The 15,339-nt window shown below is 49.6% G+C and overlaps 1 protein-coding gene across 1 annotated transcript; it reads right to left on the bottom strand.

Annotated features, from left to right (window-relative positions):
• Positions 1–983: 983 nt before the first annotated feature.
• On the bottom strand, positions 984–14,037 carry MYOZ3 (myozenin 3). Its single transcript, XM_033095646.1, is given in 8 exon segments — positions 984–2,209; positions 5,153–5,315; positions 5,720–5,851; positions 6,849–6,874; positions 6,877–6,931; positions 6,933–7,003; positions 12,216–12,277; positions 13,875–14,037. Coding segments are annotated over 7 exon segments (678 nt in total). The 5' UTR covers position 12,277; positions 13,875–14,037; the 3' UTR covers positions 984–2,039.
• Positions 14,038–15,339: the final 1,302 nt, after the last annotated feature.

The raw sequence follows: 15,339 nt of genomic DNA, 5'->3' as shown, positions 1-15,339 counted from the left end.
TCATATTATTATTAGAAGAAAGGAATGAGTGCCATGACCCTCTAGAACATAGCAGAGCCAACCCAAGGCGGTCACTTCTGTTTCAGACACTTTAATGGTTGGTTTTCGGCTCATGGAAACATGGCTTTAAAAGGCAGTGCCCAAATCCAAGGCAGCCCATTAATTGTAAGCAATTCTAAGGGTCTGGCTTCTGGCCCCGTAAGACTGTGCGGGGCGCAGTGGAAGTCCAGAGCAAAAGGCAAATGCAACCATTATCCCATGTACCTGAGAACCAGCTAGATTCCTGAACTTCTCATCTCCCTGAGAGAGAGTCAGGGAAGAGGCAGAGGGAGGCAAGGGGAGGTCGTTCATGTCCAAAGGGAGCCCTGCAGTGACCAGAGGTTTCCCTTCAGGCTTCAGCTCACTGACCCCCAATCCCATCCTAGCAGCCTGCTTCTCAAGTGGCAACCACTGCAAAAACATCTTTTCCAGTCAAGAGGAGTAGTTACATAAAGTCTAATAATGATTGAGTGCCTACTATGTATTGTCTGTCACTGTGCTCAGTACAACCCAATACAGGGACTTCCTCATCTTACAGCTGGAGAAACAGGCCCACATGTGAGAAATGACCTGCTCTATGGCTAACAGTGGCAGTTAGAACCCGTCCCAGGCAGTCTGACTCCCCAGCCTGCTCCCTTAACCTCTAAACTCGAAGGCAGGGCACCAAGATTACGTGATCCCAGAGTGAGTGGGCATTGGCTTAGCCACCCAGCGCAGTGAAGAGACACCCACTGGAATAGGACACAGTGCCATTTGGGTTCTGTCTCTGGACAAGCCACTTCCCACTTTTGAACCTGGATATCCACATCTGTGAAATGGGGCAATACCTTTCTCTTAGGGTTGTACTGGAAATTAGAAATAGGACTTGTAGAGAACCTACTACCAGCCTGAGCACTGAGGCACCCAGTAGAAAAAGCAGCTGTCACCATCACCACCACCACCACCATCACCACCGGCACTGAGAGGCGTTCCTTTCTCTCCTCTTCCTAGGGAGCTGGAGTAGAGCCCCGAACTACTCCTGAGGACTAGGGCAAGCTCTACTTCAGGGCCTGCTCAGAACGGCAGGCAGAAGGAGGTGGGAAGGTTCTTTATAAGTGCCCCCCTTTGCCTCTGCCCTCTTCTGTCTGGACCCTGCACTTCCACACCAAATGCAGTCCAAGCCAGAGGAGCATTTTTCAGAAATAGCATCAGACTGAGGAAGCCGCCTGCAGTTGAATCCAACACCCAGGCCGAGGCCTTCCTCCAGAAGAGGGTGCGCAGTCTTTCCATCCCCATGCCCAAGCCTGTTCCTTCAAGGCTTCCTGGCTTCCTGCCTTACTTTCCAATCTGCCCCACATAGCAACTAAACAGACCCTTCACTCCCCAGCTTAAGAATTTCGTCAATCGTCTCAGTGCAGCCCACCCAACCTGGCCCTCTGCAGTCCCCGACTCCTCTCCCACAGCCGCCTGCCTTCTCCAGCATCCCTGCACCTACGCTCGGCATCTTCCCCGCACACACGGCTTGACTCACTAGGAATGCCCTCCCCATCACACGCTCTTCCCTTGACGGACTCTTACTCCTCTGGGAAGCTTCCTGGGATCCCAACCCCACACCCCGGGTTACAGACCCCCTCCTCTGCCTCACAGCACTTTGTTCCTCAGTTGCCAGTTAGCATGCTGTAGGGAAAATTAAGGTAATTGACTGCTTTACAAATCTGCCCTGCTGTCTTTTCCTACTCTAGGCCAGGGCCTGGGCCCCTCCCTGTCACAGTGTCTAGCACATAGTAGGTTCTTAGTAAATGTTTAGAGCATGAATAGATAAAGACCAGCTGCATCTCAGTAAAAGGAAAAGCTTTCTAAACACCACATTTAAGGACTACTGAACTTTGTGACCTTTGAGGCCACTTGCAATAGGTTTTGTGTGTGAAGGCCCTTCATATACTGTGAAGTGCTGTTCACAAGTCTTGGCTCCAGATGTTCCCCGAAGTCTGCGATCGGGGAATTGAAGATTCAGGCTGGGGTTACAGCTCCTCAGACTCCGGGAGGTTGCGGACCCAGCCCTGGGCCACTCTGTTGAAGTTAGGTCTGAGGCGGAGGAGTTCCAAGCCACTGATGAGCTCCGGGACAAAGGGGGTGCCTGCCCTGGGCATGGTTTCCCCCACCAGGGCTCCTCCAAAGGGCACCGGGGGTCCTGGGGAAAGAAGAGCAGCAGGAGAGGTGGGAATGATGGGACAGGAATGGCCAGAATACTGACATGCGGGTCACCGTGTGGAGCCCCATCCCTGCCTCTCCGTGGGCCTCAGTTTCCCCTTCTGTACAGCAAGCTTTTGTACTATCTTTAACAGGTTTCTCCAGCTCTGCATCTGGTCAGGATGGCTTGTTGTTTAGAAATTGGAGTGAAATTTTTCAGCGTTAGAATTGGCTTGTCGTAGGCAAAACTCTAGATTCTCCCTAAGTGCGAGGAGGGAGTAGAGTTGAATAGTGTTTCCTTCCTCTTGTTATCTCCTCTTAGAACAGTGTACTGCAAACTGGAGAGAGAAGGGAAGATTACACAGAGCATGGAGAAGCAGGGAAGTACAGATGACAACACACATGCCATTTCTCACCCATACGACTGGCAAGAAGAAACAATTCGATAATGGGCAAAGTTTCATTCATATCCTGCTGTTTGGAGGGTACACTGGTCCTGCTTCCTTGAGGGAAAACGTGGCAGGATCTTTTTAACCTGAAAATGTGCAAACTGTCAACCAGCAACTCCACCTGCCAGCATATGGCTTAGGGAAACGTGTGTGTGTATGCACAGGAAGCAGATGTGAGCAAGGATTAGTGCCAAACCAGAAACAACCCATTGTCCACTGGCAGAGGAATGGACACGACAGATGTATATGCAAATGATGGAATATTATGCAGCAGCTTAAAAGGGAAAAAAATCTATGTATTAAGTAAAGTAGGTTTTAAGAGAATAATGTTGAATGAAAAAAGCAAGCACATTACAGAAAGAAATGCAAAGTATTAAAAACACATACACAGAAAACAATGCTGAATCTCCTATAGGTACGGAGCTGCCCATAGAAATGTTCTGAAAACCTACACACCAGCCTGACAACAGTGTTGCCTTTGGGAGGGAACTAGGATTGAGGACGGTGAACAAAGGAACCCTACCTTTATCTGTAGTTGCCTAGTTCGTTTGTTTTAAGAGAATATTAAGTATACAATTTAAAACTCCTTTTATATTTTAAGAAAAATGAAAAGCATGGCTCATGTCATGTTTTCCCCACAGCCTGGGACCAATGGGGAAATGGGGGTGCTTGCCCCTGCGGTAGAGAGGCGAACCTTAGGGCCAGGGCCTGGGTTCCAGCGAGGACAGGGTTTCTGCCTGGACCACCCCAGCTTTGGCGGCAACAGCCAGGCCCCATGAGAACAGGCTGGGCAGTTTCCAAGCTGAGCAAGCCTCACAGTTGGGCCCTTGACTAAGAGCCCAGAGCCCTGGATCCTGAACACAGCTTGGCCACCAACGCTGCTCTTCCTCCTCAGTCTGCCTCAGTTCACCCTTCTGCCCCAGAAGGCTTCTGGGCTCAGGGCTCCCTAAGACCCTCCTTTTGCTCATGGGACTGGGCCTCAGCCTGTCTTACTTGAGGTGTAAGATGGATGGGGTTGCGATCCGAGCTGGCTGCCAGGAGTAAATGCTGAGTGAGGATTTTAAATAGCTGGGCAGGCAGGGTCTGAGGGCCCCAGTAGGTGAGAAAGCACAGGCCTGCCCGGCGGTAAACCCCAATGGCTCATGGCTCACACAGCCTGTTGAGTGCAGTTCTTTCCGTCAGGGCCCTCCGTGGCTATGAGCTGTATGAAGGCAGTCATGTCCCTCCTGAACAGTCTTCTCAAGGCCCATCGTCCCTAATCCTTCAGCCCTCCCTCAGAGGGCCTGGTCTCCAGACCCAGCCAGGCCCTGGCGGCCATCCGTCTATCTTTGTCAGACAGACACAGTCTCCACGTGTGGTCTGAGCAGGTGCCAGAAGAGTTGGACTGTGGCCTCCTCTCTGTGGACCCTGCACTTCCACACCAAATGCAGTCCAAGCCAGAGGAGCATTTTTCAGAAATAGCATCAGACTGAGGAAGCCAACTGCAGTTGAAATCCAACCCCCAGCCCAAGGCCTTCCTCCAAGTGCCAAGCTCCTGTCTTGACTTCTACAATTTGTTTTCTGGCCCCTAGGGCAGGATGTTAAATTTATCCCTTTCAAGTCTCCTCTAGCAGCTTTTCTAGCTATCACCTTCATATCCGCCTGTAAACAATAATGATAGCAGCTACTGTTAATATTAAGAGCTTGCCAGAAACTTTGCCTGTGGCTCTTTATGCCATCCTCACAACAACCTTAGGAAGTAGATCCTGTAATAGTTTCATTGTACAGATGGGGAAATGGAGGCTCCGAGAGGTTAAGTGACTTCCCCTGAGGCCACATAGCCAGGTAAGGAGTCTGCATTTAAGCCCACGTTGAGGCCCCATGCTCTAAGCAGCAGGAGCCACTCTGTGGCTCTCACCTCGGGTGTGCAGCGTTTCACTGCCACTCCTCACTATGCTACAGCCTCAAAGCCACTTTCTAGGCCTCTTCCAGACCAGTGAAGAAAGACTAAGCTAGTCTAGGACTGGTGAGATCTGGGGCCCCCACCCAGGGAAGGACGTGCACCTCAATGTCCATCAAAGACGTGGCACACAGCAGTGATAGAGAACAAGAAACCCGGCTCAGGAGTCAGACAAACCCAGACTTGGACCCCAGCCCTGCCGCTGCTTCCTTGCTTTGGAACTTTGGGCAGGTTGATAATCCTGAGTGGTCTCTTCACCAACAGAATAAGAAAAATCGTAGCACCTCCACCAACCACCCTGTTGTGGGGAGGATCCAACAAGATGTGTGACACATTCACCCACTTATTCCCTGTGCATTTATTGAGCACCTACTATGTGCTGAGGCAAGCGTTTTATTAGATTCCAGCAAGAGCTCACTAAACGTTTGTAAAGTGTTCAGATAGAGCCTGTCATGTAGAAAGTGCTCAAGAAATGCAGCTCCTGCCTTGGTTGTGACTGGCTCCTGCGCACCCCGTACCCTCGGGCTCTCTCTCCCCACGCTGTCTGCCGCCTTACTTGTTGAAATTTCGGTACTCAGCGGGGCTAGGGGTGTGACTTCGGCCATCGCTCTGGTAGTCCCGGTAGCTGATGAAATCCTGCCACGGGGAGCGGTAGCCCTTGGGGATGACCGTGTGGTTGAACTTCTCCGGCGGGACGCTCTTGAGTGGCTCGGCATAGCCTGGAGGTGGAGCAGGGCGCGTAGGAGGTGGGCGGGAAGGGGCCTGGGTTCCTTTCTCCCTCGGCCCCACTCCCACGTCCACCCCTGGGATGAGGCTGGGGGGAGGGAAGACTGGAGCCGAGAATGGGGAGGGGGTGACGCCAAAGTTGCTCCAGCAAAGAGGACCCTTCCCCCTCCCTGGAAACAAAAGGACTGGAGCAGGGCAATCACGAGTTGGGACGCAGGTTCTGGTCTTGGCTGGAACTAGGGCTCGCTGTGTACCCTGGGTTGTGTGGCTGCTTCTCCTTGGGCTTGTGTTAGGTCCGTGGAGGGTGTGTATGTTTGTGAACGGGCGGGGGGGGGGGGGGGCTCTCCCACGCTCCGGTCCCCCAGCTCTGGTCCCGGGCCCCGGGGAGGCCACTTACCTGGCGCCAGGGCGCTGGCGCTGCGGACGCGCTCCGCCTGGGAAGCTGCGGGCTGGGCGTCCTCGGGGACCCCGGGAGAAGTATGGAAGGTGTGGAGTGGGAGCCGTAGCTCTCCTCCGGGCCGTTGGCAACCTGGACACGGGCGGGCTTGTTGTCTTCGAGCCGCCAGGCCCCTTTCCCCAGCTTCCCCTCCTGTAGGGTTTCCCTTCACCGTTTCCAGCCGCCTTCCCGGCCACCATTTGTGGGGGTCAGACAAACCGCAGGGAGGTTCAGTTCGGCAAAGGCCAGGGATTACCCTCCACAAAAAAGGGGGGTGCACAAGATCCTAAGCGCCCACTTCCCAGCGATGTTGCAGGTTATGAGTTAATAGTGTAGAACTCTAAACCCCTTGCGCTGACAGAGATGTTCTATCTGTTAGTTGCTATAATAATATTGACCCTTCAACCTTCCTGAGCCTCAGTTTCGCTCTTGTAAAACTGAGATAATGATGATAATATCACTTTTGAGCATTAATAGAGATGATACATGTGAAAGCACTTAGCACTGTCTTAGGCACATAGCAAAGGTAGGTGTTTGTCACCTTTATTATTCTGACCCTTTGCTCCTTCTCAGTCGCCCTCCTGTCTCATCCAGAAATTGTGTGGAGCATGGATGCAATGGCCTGAGTTCCTTAGAAGTCTTGCTGCCTTTTTGAAGCCTAGGGACAAACCATTCCTGCCTCCTTTCTTCTCTCCCAGCAGACTAGACTGTTCCCATGGCCTTTTCCTTCTTCCAGTGAGAAGGGAAAAAGGCATTCTGAGTTTTCCATCTTAGGTCAAGTCTAATCTAAATCCTGCTCGTCCAGAGCGTATGACTGTTCTTCAGCCCTTGTAGGAGCCAGAACCCCTTCCCTCTGAAGCTCATCCTGCCCAATCCACTTTATGTTTTGTATCTGAGGAGAGATGCCTAAAGAGGTTTAACACTTTTCTAGGATCACACAGCAAGGCAGGGGCTCAGCCTTCCGTAGCTGGAGCTTGAGGGACTCTCAGGGGCCAGAGGTGCTCACGCAGCTCATGGTTGGCTTTAGGCTAACCACTGGCCCTCTCTGGGCCTCAGTTTCCTTGTGAGCACAATGGGGGTCTTACTCACGCGCCCGCTGGCTGGCTGCCAACTCAAGGTGAATTTCTGCACGCGGCGTTGCCTCTTCTGGAAGAGGAGGATCCTCTTGTTGTTTACGTAGGGATAGCTCCTCCATCATCAAATCCTGGGGCACACTCAGCTTCTTGCCCAGATCCAGCAAAGGGACTGTGGGGAGAGGCCAGAGCGAGCCCTTATGACCTTACCCGTAGGGTATTCGGAGCCACCTCTAAGGGGACCTCCTCACAGCACTGTCCACTGTGTGTGAGTATACTGGCTTCTCCCACTTGTGTCAACACCAGGTGTCATCATTCAGTGGACGTGTTGCCCACCTGGTGGGCAGAAATGACACCTCCGAGTTTAATTTGCATGTGTTTGACACTCAGTGAAATTGAGCACTGTTCTAGATATTCTTTGGCCATTTGTATTTCTTCCATGAATTTCCGGTGCAGCTCTTTGTCCACGGTGGTGGAGGTTGTAAGAAATTATCAGATTCTAGATGTCTTTTAAAGGTAAGCAATGGATGTGGGGCATTAAAGAGAGAGAGAAGTGGAGGCTTTCTGGCCTGAGGCACCGGAAAGATGGAGCAGCCACTCCCTGAGATGGACAGGCTGGAGGAGAAGGTGTGGGGAAAGATCAGGAGTTCGGCTTCAGACGTGTGTTCTTTTACTTTTAAAATAGCCTCTTATTATTATAAAACATTATCTATATGTATTAAAAAACGTTAGAAAACACAGCTATAAGAGAGAAAGAAAAGAAGAATACCCTTTTCTACCACTCAGAGATCGCCATTATTAACACCTTAGTGTATATCCTTTCCTATCTTTTCCAATGACTAAATATTTATATATGAGTTTTTAACCAAAATGAAGTCATAGCCTACATGCTTTGTAACTTCTTTTATCAATTAAAGATCTCCACCTTTCCAAGTGGACCAATTTTTGTTTTATATCATGCCAAGTCCACATTCAAAGCCCCTTAATTTTCTTCAAAACTGGTCAAATAAGGTTTGAAGAGCCTTGTAGAAATCCAAGTGGAGATGCCAAGGAGGGAGCTGGATATGTGAGTCTTGTGAGCTGGATATGTGAGTCTTGTGTTCATGGGAGAAAACTGACCTAAGATAAAAATTGAGGCATCGCAGGCATATAAATGGTATTTGTTGTTTGTCCACGTTTCCTTCAGTGAAAACTATTACGTTTATTTCTTATAGTTAGGAATATAGCAGGTTGGTAGCCAGGGCCTCCACATTTAGACAGATGAGGAACCAGTCCTGGAGTCTAGGAAGGAGCACCCAATGAAGCAGGAGAAAATCTAGAGTGTGGTATCCTGGAAACCAAATGATAAAAGCATTTCAGGGAGGGTGGCGTGATCAACACCGTCAAATGTTGCTGATGTGTCAAGTAAGATGAGGGCTAAATTGACCACAATATTTAGTAACGTGCCGTTACTATTGGTGATCTTCACCAAAGCAGTTGCTGTGGAGTGTTTGGGTGTGAAAGTCTTATTGGAAAGGAATCAAGAGAAAAGGACAGAGGGACAATTTAACCACACCACCAGGAAGCAATGAGCCAACTCTAGGATGTGGGACATTCTACAGGGCAACTGGCCTGGTGTCTTCAAAGGAGTGAATGACATGAGAAAAAGGGAGGGTGCATTTTAGATTAAAGGAGACTTAAGAGACATAGCAACCAAATAAAAACAATGGCCCTCTTTGGATTTTCTTTAAAACAAACTAGAAAATTGGAGAAAGTTGACTATGGGACTGGTTATTAGATAGTATTCAATCAATATTGCTAATTTTGTTCATTTTACTAATATCTTTGTGGTATAAGGAAATGTGCTTTTTATTATTTCTGGTGTACTTGGAAGTATTCAGGACATGAAATCACATGCTCTTTGGGATTTGCTTTGGATTCCAGGAATAAGAGGGGAACCATGGGGCTTTGGCACTCTACATTTGTGTGTGTCTGGAATTGGCCTAAATAAAAATGAGAAGAAGAGAAAACGAGAGGAAGGGAAGAAAGTAGAGACAACTGCTTTGAGGAACTGCTCTAAAGGACCATGGCTAGAGGCAGCTGGGGAATCAGAGGGATTTTGTTGTTTGCTTGTTTGTTTTTCTCGTGTTTGTTTGAAAACTTTTTATATTGTGGTAAAATACACATAAACAAAATTGATCATCTTAACTGTTTTTCAGTGTGCAGTTCAGTGGTATTAAGTGCATGTTTGTTTTTAAAGAGGGAGAAATAACAGCATGTTTGTTAGCTGATCATGGGAAAATTTGACAATGCAATCGAGACGGAGAATGACTGAAGGAGTGTCCTTGAGCAGGAGAGAGGGGAGGGGAGGGCATCTGGTGCCCATCTAGAAGGGTTGGCTTCAGACAGGGGCAGGGAGAGTGTACCACATCAGAAGGAAAACTGAAAGCGTGGACACAGGGGCAAGCAAGTGGACTGATGTGCATGCAGGGGGCAGCCCTGCAGACAGTCTCTTTGGTGACTTGACTTCTCTCAGTGAAAGAAGAAGCAAGGTCATTAGCTGAGAATGAAGATGGGGAAGGAAGTAGGGGAGGTTTGAGGAGAGAGGTTTCTGAAGTTGTCTAAGAGAATAGTGTGGGAGAGGGAATGAGTCAGGGAGATGGAGGTGGACACCAGGCGGCCCTGAGGCCATTCAGGTGCTGTGACTCCATCCTGTGGACTCCTACACAGCCTTTTCAAAAAGGAGGTTGATGTTTCTGTTCATTCTTTCAGCAAATATAGAGAAAGTGCCTTCCAGGAACAGAAAGAAATCCACTGTAGGTTAAAAGGGGGGGAAAGTAAGTTTCAGAAGAATCTGTATTCTAAGGTCCCATTCATATATTTTAAACCATTAATATATGTTTATGCCATACTGCAAATCTGCAAGGAGACATGCCTGTTAGCAGTGATGACTTATGGGACATGGGAGGACGAGGGCTGGAAATTGTGTGCACTGTTTTTTTTTTCTTTTAAACAAGAAAATGTGCTGCATACTTAAAAAATATAAAAGACTATTTATATGTAAATACATATAAAATTCTCCCGGCATTGTATTCTCAAATCCTATCTGGATGAACTGAGCTCAATATTTAAAGAAAAGAGAAAAGCTATAGATAAAACCTATTTGACTAAGCAATTCTATTTCTAAGCACCCATTCTTGGGGAGAAAAATTGAATAAACATGCCTGAAGACATTCATACAAGGATGTTTATTACAGTGAGGTTTCAATTTGTGAAAACTGGGGATCAGTCTTATGGTGCATGCTGTCCAGATGCCCTTTATCAGTGGCTAGCCGTCCAAAACTTCCACCTTCCTCAGAGGACTGCCCAGGTGGACAGACGTGGCCGGCGCCCTTGTTGAAGATGGGATGAATTCTATGGAGTAATTCATGTTCTGGAGGCTTCACAGGGTCAGATTGAACCTCAGCTACAGCTGAGCCCACATCTTTGCTTAACAATTTCCCCTGCGCAGTCCTGCTTATGTCACTTCCCTTCGAGAGCGTGACGTCAATAAGCCACTTGCTCGAGAATCCTCAAGCTCTGCTCTTAAGGGTCCCAACCTGAGGATAGCCCTTATGACCACCATCAGGGTGTCTGCGTGTGTATGTGTGTGTGAATATAAATGTATATAACATAGTACATACTAAGGAGCAAGGGGAGGAGAGGCAGTGAGCTAAATCATAGTATGCTGCTAAGGGAAAAAAAATTTAAGCTGAAGAACACAGTGTATAGTCTTTAGCCCACGTGGATGTATATCCATTTATATAAATATATATGAACAGAAGGATTGACCCAAATATGTGAGCAGTGGTTATCTCCAGATGCTTCCATTATGAGGAACTTTCGCTTTCAGAGTCATTCATGTCTGTTTTGTCTGAATAGTTTATAAAACGATGTATCATGTGTATAACAATAAAGAAGCAGCTCTGGAGACAAAAATCTGGAGTGGAATCTCAGCTCTACCACCTACTAGATGTGTGACCACCTAGCTCCTCTGAGCCTCCGTTTTCTCATCTGCAAAATAGGGATAATAATGTCTAACTTACAGAGTTGTTGTGAGGGTTATGGTTAAGTAAGCAGTCTGGCATAAGCGTAAAAGCTCTTAGCACAGTATCTGTCACGTGGTAATAGTAAGTATTTTTATTATTATTACTTTACAATGGCTGTCTTTTGGTGGTGAGACCAGGAGATGATTTTTCTTTCTACCTTCTTCAGTTTCAAAATTGTCTTTAATTAAAACCCTAGCAATAGTCAATAATTTATTCATTTCCAGTCTGGCATAAATGATGTGTGTCAATATTCAAGGGTCTATAATTAATTAATTACTTAGACACAAGAAGAGAGAAGGCATTGCCTGATTTCTTCTAGTTAGAATATCAACACCTTCCAAAGTTTGCATATTTTAGCACACAAAATCATGAAATGGAAAAACAAAGAAACTTGACTCCAACAAAAGGAGGCAAGAACACACAGGATAGGTTAAAAGGACAACTCACATATACAGTCATGCAACTTGATTAAATGCTTCTTAGAACTCTGACTGAGGCAACGCTGTAGCAGTGCCCTGAGGCAAGGGTTATCCGAGCTCCCTCGGTTCCCTGTCCACCTGTGTCAGAAGCACCTGTGCTTCCCTAAAAGGCGAATGGACGGCCCCTCCCCAGGTCCGCGGAATCAGCATCCCTGGGGTGGACGCTGGGAATGTGTATTTTAACCAACAACGCCGTGTCACTATGATTCACACAAAAGTTGGAGAGTCCTGACTTAGTTGAATTTGTTTTTAAAATACTTGAAATGCTTTAAAGTAGGCCAAATAAACAGACTCCGAAATTATGCCAAAAGTTCCAGAAGAGGTTTTATAAAGTTGATAAACATGTATTTTAGAGGATTTGTTCATCGGATGAGTTGGCTGTTAAGTGAAATGGTTCGAGGCACATTGGGTAGCCTGCTTTTGCCACCCTGCCCCACTCTCCCCCCACCCCTTGTCTCTAGCCCTGGGGGTCGGTGAGACCCACAGTTTCCGTCAGCAAGGACAAGTGTGCGGGGCGTTTGGGGCCGCAGTTAGGGCTGGGTCTGGGGCCAGAGCCCGCATAGCTCAGTTCGGAGCTGAGGTGAGGACTTGGCTGGGGCCAGGGCCCGGCTAGGGCACTCAACCTCAGCTCCTAGGTGAGAGGACATGGGGGCAAGCCCCTCCCAGTGCTTCAGGAAGCTTCCCAGCCCAGGTGGCAGATTCCCCAGGTACTCCCTCAGGCTGGCCTGGAACTCACACCTGTTTGCCTAGGCCTGGGGACAGCAGGCCTGAGGGGCCACACGGTGGGACTTAGAAAGGATGGGGTCTGAGGAATGCGCAAGAGCGGGGGCCACCTTACCTGGTCCCGCTTGGTCCCCCACGGCAGCCATCACTGGCTCCTTCTGCTCCTTGGGGATCATCCTGTGGGGGAAATGGTCCGCACATGGGCCAGGCTGCCTCCACTCCTCCTCACACCTCCTCCCAGGCCTCGGTCCACTCCGCTCCAGCCCTCAACAGCCTTGTTCCACCTCAAAGTCTCAGGCCAGGGTTCTCTGAACGGCCTTTGAGGTCTCTTCATACAGAGAAGGAGCCTGTGGCCCAGGGAGGGCGAGGGAGATGCTTGACGCTTCCATGCAGCTGGAGAAGCACCCTTCTCAGGCCGTGCTCTCTGGGATTAGGGGTGGGGCAGCTGGGGGTCTCAGACTGTTTGCGTCCACTGCCTCAGGTGAGGTCTGATCAGTGTCTGAGAAAGGTTGGAGGTTTACGTCCGGGGGAGAGGGGATATGGGTGGATAGGCTGGGGTGACACTGGGGTCTGCAAGACAGGCCCTCCCCTCTGGTCCCCAGTACTTGGCCCCGAGGCTTGAGGGCACAGGCTGGTCCAAGGAAGCTGAGAAAAACATCACCCCCTCCCTCTACCCTCATCCCTGAGCTAATTTACATGGTTCTCTCTTCTATTTTTAAAAATATAATTTTTAAAACTTTTCAGTTACCGTTGACATATAATATTATATTAGTTTCAGTTGTACAACATAGTGATTAGACATTTATGTAACTTACGAAGTGATCACCCCGGTAAGTCTAGTACCCCATGGTGCTCTCTTCCTCCTTGCCCCTTCTCTCCCTCCTCCTGCATCCCCCCATTTGCATCCAATGGCACTTTCTAGGAATCTTGGAGGAGATTTACAAATAAAATGATGTCGAGAGACCCAGAGAACCCTGCAGGTCCCAAGTCCAGATCCCCTAACTTGCCCCCAAGAGAGAAGGCAGACCCTTGAGCCCCCTGACCGGTTATGCTCCCCTGTGCCCCTCTGCTTTGCTTCCAGGTGTTTCTGTATTCCTTCCTTAAGAAAAACAATCTGCCTCCATCTGTATGCCCCACACCCAGGTCAGTGGGCACTGTGCTGGGTGACCTGGAATCTAATCGGTGTCCCTGACTTTCTCTGCAACCGTGAGCAGCCGCTCAGCTCTGTGACTCAGTTCCCCTCTCTGTAACATAGGACGTTGGGCTAGACCATGGGGATCCATGGATGGGCTTCAGGGCATCCACAAGCCCCCTAAAAGTGGATGCAGATATGACCACATCCGCATGCCTTTGGGGTGAGGGTCATGAGATGATCCAGAGTGCTCCGGCCGGGACCACTGAGGACTACACAGTCCAAAGGGCTGTTTCTTGATAAACACTCCCCTTCCAGAAATTCACAGACATTAGGAAGGGCCCCTCACTTTCCAGACATGGACCCTGCTTCCCTCTACTGACTCAAGACCTTGGAGTCCTGAGGAGTGCCATTACCTATCCCCCATCTTGAATCCTGGCCACCCCCTCCCCATTTAATCTGGAGTAACCTCGGGCTTAGACTCCCTCCCTTCCCAAGTCAGGATTTAGGCTTCCTTGAAGCCCCACACACCCCAGACCCTCTGCAGGGCTCTTCCTCTGCTTGGAGGAGAAGGGGCTCTGGGAATTGGCTCATCTCCGCCCACTCCCCACAGCTCCTCAAGCTCCCCTAGGAACCTGGTACCTGAGAGATGGGACCACAGTGGGCAGAGGGAGTGTCAGACCCTCAAGATGACACCTTTGTCAGGAAGCTGAGAGCTGAGTGGTCGGTGTCCTTACAGCAGTCAGGCAGTCAGGGAGCAGAGTGCCCTGCAGCCAGCTCTGGCCTCAGCCTTGTCATGGCTCACAGCCTTATTTCGGGCTGCAACAGGATCCAGGGACAGATGCTAAAAGTACCAGGCCCCAGGGAAGACAGGTGCCCCAGCAGCAGGCCCTTGCCAACAGAAGGGTTTGCACACACACACACACACACACACACACACACATTCATATGCACACACCAAAGTCACCTGGAAATGCTGAGAGTCAGTCGCCAGTCACTTGAGCTTGCTAATTGTATCCTTAGTGCCTAGAATATGGCCTGGTAGGAATGCAATCTATATTTGTGGAATGAATGGATGGATGATGGATGGATGCGTGAATGCATGAATGAACTGTCCTCCGATATCTTTGACTTACTCATTCCTTCTTTCCTTCCTTTCTTCCTTCTGCTTCCTTCTTCTCTCCCGCCTTCCCACCTTCTCACATTCTCTGAGCCTCTCTCTATGAACTGAAAATAAATAAGGCAGGACTCTGTACTCAATGAGCTCAGCCAGGCCCGAGTCAGACCCGTAAACAAGACTTTCAGATGCATCATGGGAAATGCTCTGGGAGTGCCCAGGGGAGGGTTGCACCAACTCGGCCTTGGGGTGGGGAAGTCTTCCCAGAGGAGGAGACATTTGAGCTGGGCCTTGAAGGATGAGTGGGAGTTCACTGGGCAGAGAGAAGGCACAGGAATTGCAGGCAGAGGCCACGTCATGTATAAGGATGGTAGGGGGTCAACCAGTAGAGCCCGAACTGGGGGGAGGAGGGCCGGTGCTGATAGATGAGGCTAGACAGATGGGCAGGGGCCAGATCACCGCAGGCTTTTCAAAAGGCAAATGTGCTTTATAGTCGTTGAAGTTTAAAGCGGTGGAATGGAGTTGTCAGATTGGTATTTTCTGAAGACATCTCTGGCTGCCATGTGGAAAATGGGGGAGGGGGAGCTAGACTGGAGTCAGGACTTACTGTGGTCAGGGGAGGGACAGAGGGCATGCAGAGGAGGAGAGGGACTTGAGGGGAGATTGGGGGAGTCACCAAGTCCTGGTGAGAGACTCGATGTGGGAGATGAGGAGAGGGCCACTCTCAGGTCTGGCCAAGAGACTAATGAAGGTAACGGGAGGAGCAGATTGTGGTGGGGGGGTGAATACTGAATTCAGTTTCGGATGAACTTGGTTTAAAGTGTCTGGTGACTGGGATCAGCAAGAGGCAGGGGGATAGTGCGTTCAGGAGAGGTTCCAGCTGAAGATAAAGGTGGGTTCAGAGGTGCACTAACCACACCCATGGAAGGGTGGGGCCAGCAGGGATGCAGTGGGTCCAGGGCAGGGAGCACCTGTGCCTGTGACAGGACA

Source organism: Rhinolophus ferrumequinum, chromosome 24 (assembly GCF_004115265.2).
Source record: "Rhinolophus ferrumequinum isolate MPI-CBG mRhiFer1 chromosome 24, mRhiFer1_v1.p, whole genome shotgun sequence".
In the NCBI taxonomy this organism is placed as follows: Eukaryota; Metazoa; Chordata; class Mammalia; order Chiroptera; family Rhinolophidae; genus Rhinolophus; species Rhinolophus ferrumequinum.
This window is presented reverse-complemented; position numbering and strand designations above follow the sequence as displayed.